At 29.0% G+C, this 14,939-nt stretch overlaps 1 protein-coding gene across 1 annotated transcript; it reads left to right on the forward strand.

Moving 5' to 3' along the window:
* Window positions 1–5,645: 5,645 nt before the first annotated feature.
* On the forward strand, window positions 5,646–8,112 carry LOC123910379 (protein SHI RELATED SEQUENCE 1-like). The gene is made up of 2 exons (XM_045961476.1): window positions 5,646–6,832; window positions 7,600–8,112. The coding sequence occupies exons 1-2, from the start codon at window positions 6,265–6,267 to the stop codon at window positions 7,977–7,979; spliced, it is 948 nt and encodes a 315-aa protein (XP_045817432.1). The 5' UTR covers window positions 5,646–6,264; the 3' UTR covers window positions 7,980–8,112.
* The last annotated feature ends 6,827 nt before the right edge of the window (window positions 8,113–14,939 follow it).

Raw genomic sequence — 14,939 nt, forward strand, 5'->3', positions numbered from 1 at the left:
AAAAGAGGAATAGGAGAATATGCACATCTTGCGTAGAGAGTGAGAGACGGCCGCCGGAGAGAGATGAGTCGCCGGGAGTGAGATGGTTGCCGGTGAGAGATGGCAACAAAGGAGAAGGAGGAACCGTTCTGTGTTTTGCTGTGGAGAAAGAAGGATTGGATTACATACAATGAGTCATTTAAGTCATATTTTAATCTAAGCCCTTCATTTTTAATCCAACGACTCCTATTCATTCTCATCATTCTCATATAACTTTGTCATTCTCATATGATACATCCTCTCTATATATATATATATATATATATATATATATATATATATATATATATATATATATATATATATATATCAAACGATTTTAGATTTTTATACAATTCAACATGGATGATCTATACGATATAAGCTTTCAATCCAACGGTGAATTTTGTAAAATATGTATTTGTTAAAGCGTTATTGAGCGGTGTAACATTACTCAAATGTTACACTGGTGTAATTTGATCCCTCCCCATATATATATATTAGCATTCATATTTGAAAATAGATATTAAGACAACGTTAAAACATACTATATATATGTGATTTTAAAAGAAGCAACGTTAAAACGTGCATTTACTTATTTTATTTTAAATTCTAATGATAATAAATTATAAAGGGTAAATATGAATTTTAGTTAAAATAATAAGGGTAAAAGAGGAAAAAAAATGAAAAGGTAGAAGTTATAAGCTCAGAAGCTACTTGAAATAGCTTATGAAAAAGAATTTATAAGTTAGTAAAATAAGCTAAAAGTTTTTTTTTAAAAGACTATTATCAAACAAGTCTTTTAGTTTATAAGTCATCAGACAAAAGCTAAAAGTTAGCTTTTTTGACTTACCAAACAGAATCTAAACTAAAAATACAAAACTAAAAAATTGTACGATTAGGACGTGGTGACTACTGGCTGGTGGCGCTGTTGTGTTCCCTCCATCGCCACATATTCTTCGATCAAAGTCATCTCTTTTTCACCATCCCAATTCTCTCTACGTCAATAAAATAATCGTACAAAATTGATTTAATTTGTTTGTTTTGTTGCTTCGTTCAACCCAAAAATTATCAACATGTGTTTTCATTTTTGAAAAAATGTTATAAACATGTGGCTAACTATAATTTTATCGATACAAATTACTCTCAATTTTTTTTGTCGGATAGTTTAGTAGTTAGAAATTTTACTCTTAAAATAAATAAATGAAGTGTTCGAAATTTGAACTTTGACCATGCATATAAAATGTGATATTCCTTACAACCGAGTTAAGCCTTTATGGGGACACTCCGATCTTTATTATATGAAAGAAAAATAAAAATAGTTTTCATGAATATGTAAACAAAAAAAAAAAGTTTTCATGAACATAATCTGTAAGGATATTTCATAATATGAATGATTCTTAGTTCCAACGCAAAAAATTCAATTATTTATTTAAATTTTGACTAATGAACGGTTTATATGTTTTTATTGAATATTGTTAATCTTAATAGATTTTAATAACATAACCATCAATTTAACACCCACGCACAAAATAAAATAAGCTTGATTTATTCAAATGCTAAAATAGCGTGTTTCGTGACTTGAGCTTTGAATAGGTGCCTCCTCGTGATATTTTATGTATTTTTTAGAGTTTCTTGGGTACGGGTAAGAGGAGGAAAGGAAAGGTAGATTAAGATGATTATTAATCTAACATGTTATTTTGTGGTCGATTTAAAACTTTAAGAACGATCTAATCTTTCTTGAAACTCTTTCACATATGATCAAATGTCAATAATAATTTGAGATTATAGTATCTAACGTATGTCATCCAACACGGCTCTCCCACTTGAGTGACCTTATAGTAGGCCATGCTATTAAATGATATTGGAAATATGGCAACGTAACATAACAATATTGAAAGTCGGACGTCTTTTTAGGAGAAAGTAATCTATGAAAGTTGCACTTGACTGCAATGTTTTTTTTTTGTAAAGATACAAATAGTAAAACATTATTAATTGTACTTTGTTTTTAAAATAAAAAAAAATCAAATTTTTGATTAAAAAAAAAAACTAAAATGACCAAAAATTAAGGACGGTGGTAGTATGTTTTGTACTTATATACTTCATTTGTCTCAATTTATAAGCAACTTGTAATTGCATTTAATTTACTTTCTCTTTTATTTTCCATATAATGAATTTACTTTTACTTATTTTCATGAAATTTAATTGTAATTGCATTTAATTTACTTTCTCTTTTATTTTCCATATAATGAATAAATTTTAATTTTTTAAATTTTCCCATGACACTTATTTCAAGAAAATACAAAACATTATACTTCAAATTATTATATTTCTCTTAATCAGTGTGTTTTTTTTTTGGCATATAATATGCGACAAAGAGAGTATTTCCTTTAATACTGCACCATCCTTTTTGTATTGTGAGATTTTTTAATAAAATTTAAGGGTATTAAGAAACAAAAGCAAATACTAATAAGTGTCACAGAAGTATCAGATGAAAATGAATTTTTATTTAATTTTCATATTCAATATTTTAAAAATTTAAATTTTTTTAAAATAAAACTTTTATTTTGTTTTTATATTTCTTAACAAGTACCCTAAAACACTTTTTAACAAAACCTGAAAAATAAAAATACTTGTAATAAACTAATAGTAAATTTATCAAAAATATGTTACTTTTATACATATTTATTTTTTATAATTATTAATATCAAAGAATAGATAGAAAAATTAAGTTTTTAATTATTTTCTTTTGAGTATATGTGTAAATTTTATCGGAAATGCTCTGCTCATTGTTACTGAATAAGGTAAACAAGAAACACACGATCTATAGTAGACATTGATTTTCATCCAAGCTATAGTTAAAAGTTTACATTTTTATTATTTTTAAAACAACACAAATGTTATTCTTGCCTTTCTTGTGTGAATTGCTTCGTACTACTTAGCAGTGCTCAAATTTTATTAATATCACTAAGCTCAATAACATGCGTAAACTTTCTAATTTCTTCCCGCACCTTCTATGAATGGATGAAGAAGAAGTGCTAACAACATTTTTTTTGACAAAAATAGTTTTTTAGATAAAACAAAGTTTTATTATAAACATTCTTCCCGCACCTTCTATGAATGCCTTGATTTTTAGATAAAAAAAAAATAGACCAAAATTAAGTTCACTGAATTTGTCTAACTATAGTTTAGCACTTTAGCTCCCACATAAAAAACAAAAATGGATTCCTAACAAAAGATAATTTATCTATGTATCAAGACTAAAAGTGACCATTAGATAATTTTCACAACATCCAACCAATTTTTGGTCTATCTTTCTTCCCCTATGAGTTGAGTAATTTATGAAATTCCAAAACTATTCATCTTTGTCAAAATATAACACTTCGAACTCACGAAAGAGCGATAGTAATGCATTGTTGGTTCAAAACTCAATGGTTCCTCCAATTTGAATAGTCACCACAACTCAATAGCTTGTCATGAACCATTCCATCTTTTGCCCATTATTAGTTCCTTACTATTTTTCGAGGATTGTGCATTCAACATCTTAATTTTCTTTTCTTCACATAAAACTTACTATCACTTTAATTTTATGATTTCTTAGCAATGATATTTGTTCACTTGTTAGTATGACTCGTGGGAAAATGTGGTTTACTTAATCAATTTACTTAATACACAAAATAAATAAAAAATAGAAAAATGTTTATATCCCTAGCATTGTTTAAAAATTTAAAAGGTAATTTTTCCATAGAAATTATATTATATTTTTATTATTTTTTATCGTCTGGATTAACTTAGTTTCAAGCATATGAATAACAATTTATGCAAATAAATAACATTTTATGTTAAGTCATAAGTTTTTACTAGCATAATTCGTATGTTCGTATTTTTTATTTATTTATAAACTATTGTATAATTTTAAAAATAAATCAATACGAAAAATTTAAATTTTTTAAACAATATCCTTTAGAACACTTGTTAGCTTAACAAAAATCTTAGAATTGAGAATTGAGTCTAACTCAACCTTACAAAATCGGTTTGTAAAGTGATGATTGCCCTCACTTATAAACACATATTCAGGCCATCTCGCAAGCGATGTGAGACTTCTTTAAGACACCCCCTCGCACTCAACATTGTTGTGCTTGTTGCGTGAATATAAATGGTGAGGGCCAGGGGCGGACCTATGTAAGACATGGTGTGGCTATAGTCACAGCCCAACCCAGCCCAGCCCAGCCCAAATATATATATTTAGATATTCTATATAAAATAAATATGTTTTACAAATAATTTTTAGATATTCTATATACATATTTGTACAAATATTAATATAAATATTAGTTTAGAATTTATTATTAATGACTATAGGTATCTCGGTGGCCATATTAGTTTAATTATTAGTGCAAATATTAATTCATAGTCTATTATCGATGATTTTAACTCTTTGGTTATACATAGAGTATTATTTTAAGTTGTATGGTTTAATTTTATAATAATCAACTTTGACCTGGTTGTAAAAAAATAGTGGATAATTAATTGAATTTGTAGTATATGGTAAAATTAGTAATTGAACTAGTATATAAATATGGAATAACATAAAAAAAATATGTTTAGTTGATATTTAATTTTTTCAGGTAAGATAATACGGGTTAAATTGGATTAACTTATCCAAATAAACTATAAGCTAGTATAATTTTGGGTTATATATATTTTGGTCCAAGGTAGGATCTTGTGAAACATTAAACTAGCGATGTGCATTATTTAACAGATAATCAATAAGTTGTAGTCCTTTTTTTTTTTTTCAGAATAGAAAATTTGTGTTTTTTTAGATATATTTTGTTGATTTCTTTTTTTGAATAGAAATTTTTTGGGTTATTGTTGTTCTTTTTTATGGATATACATGCTGTATTAGTAATCTCTTATAATGTTTGTTGTTTAACTGAATTATTATAATAGAGAATTTTTTTCAATAGTGTATAATTTTTTTAGCCCCACCGATAATTTATACCTTGGGTCCGTCCCTGTGGAGGGCCCAATCATAAACCTGATTGCAGGCGGTCCGATGAAGTGACCCAACGAATCGTGGATAAGCTCTGATATCATCTCAAATAATCGATTATCACAAAAACTTAAGCTGTTAGGATAGAGCCACATCAATGATTTTATATTTTTAAAAATAAAATTAGTTAGTGATATTTAAAAAAGGGTCTTTCTAACCAGTGCCCCCGGGGCACTAGTTAAGGAACCAAAAGAAGAAATAAAATAAAAGTTGTGCATGGAAAACATTAAAATATAGACTTTTGTTGTATTGACTACACAATTTCCAAGTAAAACTTTCTAAATTTGAATCCTTAACAAGTGCCCCTGAGACACTATTTAGCATTTACCTTTAAAAAATTGAAAATGTGAAAATATTGAAAAATTATAAGTGACAAAACTAGAGATCAAATCAAAATCACACTAATAATAACGAAGATAAAAGAGACAAGGTGTCACGAAAAGCAGCGGGTTTTCCGGTAGAAAAGGACGAAGGGTGCATAAAGTCATTTCTTCAAACACGTGTAATAATCTCCACCTTACGATAAGAATATGAAACTCTACTCACCGTTAAGATTAGATGAATAACATCCATTCCATTAGAATGTTTTGAGTGGGAGAGTAATAACTTACAGTACTGTGTGTGTGTGTGAGATTGGTTTCGGCGATGGTGCCAACCAACAAACAACATAACCACAGAAAAACAAAAGACACAAAAGGGGCAATTGCTCAGAACTCAAAAAAAAAAGAAGCTCAATTAATCACTTTCTCTCTCTCTGCAACAAGAAAGAAAGAAAGACTTAAATTAGAAGTGGGCGTGGCGGCGTTTGCAGTTCTACTAGTACCTCTGTACAACCGTGCTGCTTTTCTTTATTAATTGCTTCTTTCTTGTCTAGCTACAAACACTAACGAGTTCAATGCGTGATTTATCACTGTTCCTCAACCAACAAACCAATCCTTCAATTCTACCCTAACACTTAGTTAATGCAATACACAGACACAGACATACGAGTAACTATTATTTACACTTGTACACATGTATATGTATAGAGAGAGAGAGTTCTATTTACTAGTAAGTAATTGAGGTGGATTTGGGGTTAAATTTGATTGGTTGTTATTTATTTTTTTGTCACTATACAATAAAAACAACTCGGATCGAGGTTTTCTTGATATGGATTTTTGTTCAGGTTTAGCAGTAGTGTTACAATTACAACAATGGCAGGTTTATTTTCATTAGGAAGAAGCGAAGAACAAAATCAACAGAATAACAATAACAATAATCCAGTAACAGAATTCTGGTATAATAATAACAAAAATAATCAAGATTCAGTTTCTGCATACCGTGGTGGTTTTGAGATTTGGAACGAACAGCCACCTCAGCATCAACAACAGTTTTTTCCTCCACAGCAAGATCTTTACGCCGCCGCCTCTGCTGGTGTTGTGTTAGGAGTTGGGTCAAGTAGGGTTTGTTCTTCAGATGAGAATAGATCTGCGGTTTTTGTGGCGTCAGGAAGTGGTGGAGGAGGAATAAGTTGTCAAGATTGTGGGAATCAAGCTAAGAAAGATTGTCCTCATATTAGATGTAGGACTTGTTGCAAGAGTAGAGGTTTTGATTGTCAAACTCATGTTAAAAGTACTTGGGTTCCGGCGGCGAGACGCCGCGAACGACAGCAACAACAACCACAACAACAACCACATGGAGATGGAGAAAGAGATCTTAATAATTCTTCTTTAGCTTGCACTCGTTTACCTATAAACCCTTCACTCACTGTCTCTGCAACAGGTACTATATGATACTATATGTAATTGTCAATTGTACACCAATTATTATACATCTCCATGTTCATGTTCATGTTCATGTTGTTGTCTTTTGTGTTGTGTTGTCACTGTCTTACTGTTACTATGCATATTTCATGAGCTTGCAGCATATAAGTATACTGAAAAAACTTCTGTGCTGGATTGACTTGAGAGAAAAAAGAATATTGCAGAGATGCATTGAGAGAAATTTTCTGAAAAAGATAACTGGAAGATGCCAATAAAAGTTTTGGAAGAGTCTCTTCACTACAGTATAATGGTTGCGTGTGAAGAGTCTCTTACTATTACACTGTTGTTCAGTATTCCTGACGAATGAATGGGATCAGAGAAGAAGCTGTTACTATTGTTTTGTTCTCTTCCTAACACTCACTTCACTTTCACAGTTGTTTTAGACTACATACATCAATTTTTTTTTTCTTTGATCTACATTTCTTTAACCTATTTATGCTTACTCCCTCCGGTGTCCTAGAGATTTCACTTTTTAGATTAATTGAAAATTTAATGTATCTAGATTATAATATGGACTAGATATATTATATTTTTAATACATCTAAAAAATGAAATTTCTCTGACAAAGGAGGAAATAATATCAAATCATATTGTGTGTCATGTTTGATCACAGTTATATGCATTATGATTTTCCCTATAAAGCTGTTTTATTCCATTTTGTTTGGTTGTAACTCTCAAATCATCTATACCTAACTAATAGTTTTTTTTGGGCTCTAAAATAAAAAGGGTTACTGGATGAGGTGAATTTTCCGGCAGTGGTGAGTACTCCGGCAGAATTCAGGTGTGTTCGAGTTTGTTCGGTTGATGAGTCTGAAGAAGAGTATGCATATTCAACTGCTGTGAACATTGGAGGACATGTTTTCAGAGGAATTTTGTATGATTATGGTCCAGATCATGGGAGTAGTAGTTATAACATGCCTGCCGGAAATGCCTCGTCTAGTCGTGGTGGTGGAGTGCCGGTTCAGCCGTTAGAGCTTATATCTGGTGTCCCCGCTGGTGTTGGTGTTGGGGCAATTGTTGATCCTTCTTCTTTGTATCCAGCTCCACTTAACACCTTCATGCCTCCTAGTGGTACGCAATTCTTCCCCCACCCAAGATCATCTTGAACAAACTATTCATCAAAGGACAAATAATTCAGGAAAAAAAATCAAAAACATATTTTTATTTTATTGTATTTTACTGTTTTATGATTTTAGTGTAGCCCCTTTAATTATTATTATTATTATTATTATTAATATTGATTGAGTCCATGTAATCCATACAGCTTTTTTCTAACCATTTCATGAGAAATAGTACTTAATTATTTGGTACATACAAAAATATAAAATTAAAGAGAACAGAATTTAACGAATTTATTAAATATTTTATTCATTTATCTATATGCTTAAATATTTTTAAGGGTTAAATAAATTTTTAGTTCCTATAAATATTTTAAATTTTGTTTTTAGTCCTATAAAAAATTTCAACAAGTTTTGGTTCCTTCAAAATTTTTAGTCACGACTTTTGATCCCTATTTTTAATCAACTCATGTATATCATTTAGAATTTTAGATTTTTTAATACATTATAGAAACTTCACTTATAAAACTTAAAATTTTATAAAAGGATGAATTAAATACGTATTTTTAAGTTTTTGATGTTTAAAAATCTATATTTAATACATCTCATGTTGAAAATTGTAAATATTTATGGAAGAAATTCTTATAATATAAGAAGCATGAATGGAAAAACTCATTAAAAAAATGTGAAAGTATGCATCAGTTGACTTGAAAATATAAATCAAAAGTTGTGATAAAAAAATTTTAAAAGATAAAAATGGCTAAATTTTATTATAGAAATCAAAAACAAAATTTAAAATATTTCTAGAAACTAAAAATTTATTTAGACAGAGTTATATATCCTAGTAAAACATACTCTCCTTTCATAGTCATGTGTACGGCAGAGTGGTACTATAGTAAAGTTAATATTTGATGGTTAAGAACTGTAGAATATATGGGTTAAAGTCCACATATATTAACTAATAGGTAAAAATATTAAAATTGTTTGGTTGGACGCTATGATTGAAATTCGAATTTCGATCATTTCATTTTAAGTGTGAGAGTTTTTATCATTTGTCATTTTATCTATTTATTAAAAAAATATATAAAAGTTAAAAGGTTTTATGATTTGATCATTTGTCATTTTGTCTATTTATTAAAAAAATATATAAAGGTTAAAAGTTTTATGATTTTAACTTTTCCACCAACAAACTACTAGTAACAAAATAAATCAATAAATAATAATTACTAGTAACAATTATTATATTTTTCCATAAATACAAGACCTATTGAGTTAGTTTTTTCCCTTTGTATAAGATGTTTTTTAAAGTGAGAAGGAACACACTTCATATTAAGGGTCCATTTGTATATATTGACATATCTTTGATCTAATGAAAAATAACTTATAAAAATAAATAAGTTTTTATGTTAATTCATAAGTTTTTTTTTCAATTGTTAATTCATAACTTATCATTAACAAAAATTGTATATTCATAAGCTGTTTTTTCATACCATTTTTTTTATAAGTTTTTTTTTTATAGACTACTTAAAAAGTTTATAATAAGCTTATAATAATACATAAGATCTTATTTATTTTGTTCTGTACTAATAAGCTAATAAATAGGTTAATTTAAACAAACCCGGAGTTGTTTTTAATTCGAGAGTTAAAATTTTCTCATTTTTTTTATAAAACATAGAAAACTCTATTTATAAAAGATAGACGTAACTATATATAAAAAAAAGACGTAAGTGAATGATTTGTTCGACTGATTTTTAAATACATATTAATATATTTTTACTAACAAGTAACAACGAATCGGTCCAATAATAATTAGGGTGAAATTTTTAAGTAGGTGTTCACGATTCAATTATGAAAAACAACTCTGTTGAATGAGGGAAACATATATTATGTGTTCTACATGACCTCTGGTTGAGATTAAAAATCACTAACAATAACAGCAGTAAACACTTCGTATCACGATAACAAAAAATTGGGTATGGGACAATATTTTGCCCTATTTAGTGTCCAGTCGAAATTAAAATTAGAGGTCTTTCCTTTATAATCCGGATAGATAAAGCGAGAAATAAAATATATAATTAATTCAATTATATCCATAAAAAATATTTCAATTAAAAATTTAAAAGAAAAATCTCAAATAAGAACCACAAAAAAAGGAAAATTTCCCAAGGAGGGAGATACAGTATTTCTTCTCCTTAATTTCTTCATGAAAATAAGGATGACTATTTTGATTATTTATTTATCTGTACGGTATAGTGGACAATGGACATGATCTGGCTCTAGCTACTATTGTTGCGTATTTTATATTATTATTGTGTTTGTTTTTCTTTTTCCTTTTGATCATGTTGAATTTCGGTCACATTTTTTGGTTAATTTTCAAGTTCAAAGCTCCTTTTTCCCGTTTATCCGTGTGATTGCCTGCTAGAAATTGTAATGAAAATATAATTTTTTTGGGTATTTAACCTCTGAAAATATAATTTTTTTTTGTAAAAAAAAAAAAAAACCCTCTGATTTCTATGGAATGGACCTGATAATTTAGAGTTCGGCCGTAAAATAAGTAAACTCTAATAAAAAAATAAAAATTATTTTTACCAAAAATCAAATTTAAATTCTCCCGAATAATTTATTCTAGAAAAGTTATTTAATGACTTGAGTTTAATATCTTGATTGAAATGAAAATATAAGTGTTTATTTTTTTTAATTTTATTTTCATACATGGCGATGGCGTAATAGGCAATCCAACTATGCAGCATGAATGAATGAGCATTAAAGTTTCTAATTTATAATAATTTATAATTTTATATAGGGTCTTGTTAACATGTGCCCGGGCACATGTTAAGATATACCAAAATAGAAATTCAACATTTAATGATACAAGAAATTTAATGCTTTAAAAGTCAAAATGCACAAATTAACATTTAATAATTTTTATTTTTGCTTTCTTAACATGTGCCTTAAGGGCACAAGTTAACATTCTCCTTTTATATAAGGTGAAAAATCTCTCTCCTTCTTCCCCCATGTGATGCTGAAATTCTATTAGTACTATCTTATTCAATTTAACTTTGCATAGATGTGACGTTGATTACTGAGGGGAATGTTGCTCTATGTCCTCATATTTAATGCACATGCAAGAAAACTATAGGGAACACTCCATTTTTTATTTTGTTGTTGTTGTTGCTGCATGAACACTATAACAAGTAAAACAAAAAGAAATGGCAATAAGACGTGTCATCGTTTCCCTTATCTTTGTGATGCAACATGTTTCTCCTCTTGAGTGGACGCCATTGTACTCGTTGTAAACCGAAAAAAATCGAATCTAAAATTTCTAGCAAGTTATTAATTTGTACAATTAGGCTTAAATATAATGATAGTTTATGCAAATATAATATTTTTTTGTTTAATTTCTAAAAGTTTTTTTTGTTTGTTTTTTTTGTTTGTTTTGGAATTTGTTTATGCAATTTTAAAAATAGTTACTTTAGTACCTAACACAATCCGGTTAAATCACAAGACATGATTATATTAGAACACATATGACATCAGGGAAAGCCATTAGATTTGATCTAGTGATGAGAGGTTTGGGTAGTAGTCTGTTATCGCCTATGGGTTTGATTTCCAGCTCATTGTAAACCAAAAAAAATATGACATCAGGTATTAAAAACCATCGTTTTTAAAATTGTAGGAACTGAAATCAAACGATAAAAAAATTTTACATAACTAAAACCAAAACTGTTATATAGTGCATGAGCTAATATCATATTTAAGCCTACAAGATCAAAATTACATAACATTTACATTTTTAATTTACACCATATCTTTTGAAGAAAATTTTTACACCATATCTATATACTGACTTTTAGAAACAACACATTATTCATATAGAGTATGGACGTTCATGACTTCTGACTATGATAATGGATGTAGCTATACATTTATAGAAAGCCACTTATTATGTGTTTAGGAAGAAAATGCATGAATATTTAGGAATTAAGAAAAATGATTGACATAAAATTCCGAGCTATTCTTTTCATTTGCTTCTGTTTTTTGGGAAGTTACCCAGCTGGGATTTGACTGGTTATAACTATTATTTAAGAAAATTGCTTATTAGTACTATAATGTCTTAGGTATTTCTTTTTTAGAGGCAAATATTAATAAGTCACAATAATAAAAAGTAAGTAGGGGTACTAAAAGCACTCATAACCTGATATCAAAAACTAAGAAAGCAACATAACAAACACCTAAAAACCAAGAAAAAAAACCATAACTACAAACAACAAGAAATTCCTCATAAAACACTCATATAGGACAAAAGAACCACCACAGTTCAACCACAAAAGGTACGATTCCTAAAGAGAAAAAGAAAAGAAACAACCACCAGCTAGGAAAGAAAAAACAACAAATTGGCCACCAATCAACTAGAAATATTGAGACCCAACTGCACACCTCAACAAATTTTAACGAATTCATCATAAATTAGGATGCATCTCCTACTTATAGAACGAACAGAGATTGCTGAGATTTTTATCCATACATGTACCATTTAAGATGAAAGTTTCACTTTATCTACCAGATATTTCATAGATGAGGTTTTCTCAGAAAATATTAACTTATTTCAGGAGTTCCAAATAGACCATACAATAACATGTCAGATAGACAACTACCCTGAGCCATCTTTTCTACCCTCACACCATGCCTAAACAACTCTCAAAGGGCTAGAATCCCACCGTGAATCACTAACTCAAAACCCAACAACCTAAAAATATCGTACCATACCGGAGAAATATGTCTACAAGAAACAAACAAATGGTCCACCGATTCAGAATCAAGCCAACAGAACACACACAAGGAATCATCTCCAACCTTAATCACTCCACGTCTACAAATATTTTGTCAAGTTGGCAACTTATCTTGAAGAAGTTGCCAAGAAAACACCACTAGTTTTGAGAGGCCCCAAGATTTTTAACACCTCTGGCAACAACCTCAATTCCTCCAGAGAGAAAACCACGTCATTTTGTTAACATTAATTACCGACCTTGTTCGTTAAAAAAAATGTTATATCTAGCTTGCAAAATATTTCGTTGCTGAAAATAAGTACCTTACGTACTTGTCAGCAATAACCTTTTTTTTTGTTTATGATAGAGTTGATAATCGAACTCAAGATCACCAACATACTACTCAAATTTTTCATCACTGAACCAATTAAACTTAATGACTCTACTTTCTGCGGATCTTTATCTTTTTTTTTGTAACACTTTGTTTATTTATTATTTTTTGTAACACGTTGGTCCTTTATCCTTTTTTATTTGTAACACTTTAGTTCTTTTTTTTTGTAACACTTTGGTCTCTTATCTCATTTATTTATAAAAAATAAAGGATCTATATGTTACAAATAAAAAAAATTAGGCAAAATTACACTAGATGTCTTTTATCTTATTTATTCGTAACACTTTAGTCCTTTATCTTTTATTTATAACATATATGTCTTTTATTTTGTATATTTGTAACACTTCAGTCATTTTTCCCATTTTTTATTAAAAAAATACCGATGTTGCTTGCCACATCATATAATTTTATTTTTTAAAACATATTTTTATTGAAGATAAAAAAAATCCAGAAAAATGAAGAACATCATCATCATCTTCATCATTTTTCTTGAATCTTCATCATCATCATCATTGAATAACAAAAAATGACTACCCAAATATAGCTCCAAATATGAAAAATCTATGTTATGTTCACCTCAATCTGCTTCTAAAAACAAAAATCAAAACTCACAAATCCTCAATAAACCCTAAACATGAAACAAAAAGGGGTTTAATTCAATCTTCCTAAAACTACCCTGTTTGATTTTCCAAAGGGAACATGAACTAAGGCATTAGCTCGTAGACACAACTCTTGAACTCAAAACAATGAAAAACATGAAGATTAAACCATTTTTGTCTCATGTTTTGGGTTTATTGAGAATTTGAGGGTTTTGATTTTTGTATTTAAAAGAAGTTTGATGCGACCATAACATAGATTCATCATATTTGGAGCTATGTTTGAGGAGGAAAATTTTTTATTCAAGAAAGATGAAGATTCAAGAAAAATTATGAAGATGATCGATGATAATAATGTTCTTCATTTTTCCGGATTTTTTTTTTATTTTTAATAAAAATATATTTCAAAAAAATAAAATTATATGATGTGGCAAGCCACATCAGTATTTTCTTTAATAAAAAAAATGAGAAAAAAGGCTGAAGTGTTACAAATATACAAGATAAAGGATTAAAGTGTTACAAATAAATAAGATAAAGGATCTCTAGTGTAATTTTGCCAAAAAAACTAAAAGACCAAAGTGGTACAAAAAAAATAAAGGACCTTTTTTTAATTCTTTATTTTGGAAAGTTTTTTTTTTTAGGTTACCATGATATTAATACGAAGTTTTCACTGTCATTAGCGATGATTAATCTCGTCGGGGAACCTGTGGGCACACAAGGTGGGTTCTCCCCTCCCAAATCAAATTTTCTCGATAGGCATGAGCTATAAATTAAACCCCACCACATGTTTAAGCGAACCAAAATTCTTATCACTTGAATTAATTATTGTTGGTGAATGAAATTTTTTTTTTTTTAATTCTTGATAATAATAGTATAACTATAAGGTTTTTTTTTGAACAGCAAAAAGTGTATATATATATATAGAGAAGACTCCAATGGAGAAAGTACAATTGGTACTAAACCCACGCTCGGGATTAAGTACAAGGGGTACTTGACCCAAGGCCAAAAAAAAGGAGAGCAAAAAATCACACACTACCTACGAATACAATCCATCGGATATGTCATCCATTCATAAAGAGAGCACCCACTACCCATCTTCTTATCTACAAGCCACTTCCATGAGGTATAGGTGATACGACTTAGAACATCCTCCATTACCGACACTTGTGCGTTGAAAATCAAATCATTTCTAGCTTTCCAAATAGCCCACACCACTATAAGGTCAGGAGTAAACTCTAGAAAATTAAAATCGCAA

This window comes from Trifolium pratense, linkage group LG2 (genome assembly GCF_020283565.1).
Source record: "Trifolium pratense cultivar HEN17-A07 linkage group LG2, ARS_RC_1.1, whole genome shotgun sequence".
Taxonomy (NCBI): Eukaryota; Viridiplantae; Streptophyta; class Magnoliopsida; order Fabales; family Fabaceae; genus Trifolium; species Trifolium pratense.

What these genes read in the sequence shown, in the direction of transcription:
- LOC123910379 (XM_045961476.1), top strand. Translation starts at nt 6,265, where the DNA reads ATGGCAGGTTTATTTTCATTAGGAAGAAGCGAAGAACAAAATCAACAG. An exon ending in ACTCACTGTCTCTGCAACAG is followed by an intron (nt 6,833 to 7,599) that starts GTACTATATGAT and finishes TAAAATAAAAAG; the next exon opens with GGTTACTGGATGAGGTGAAT.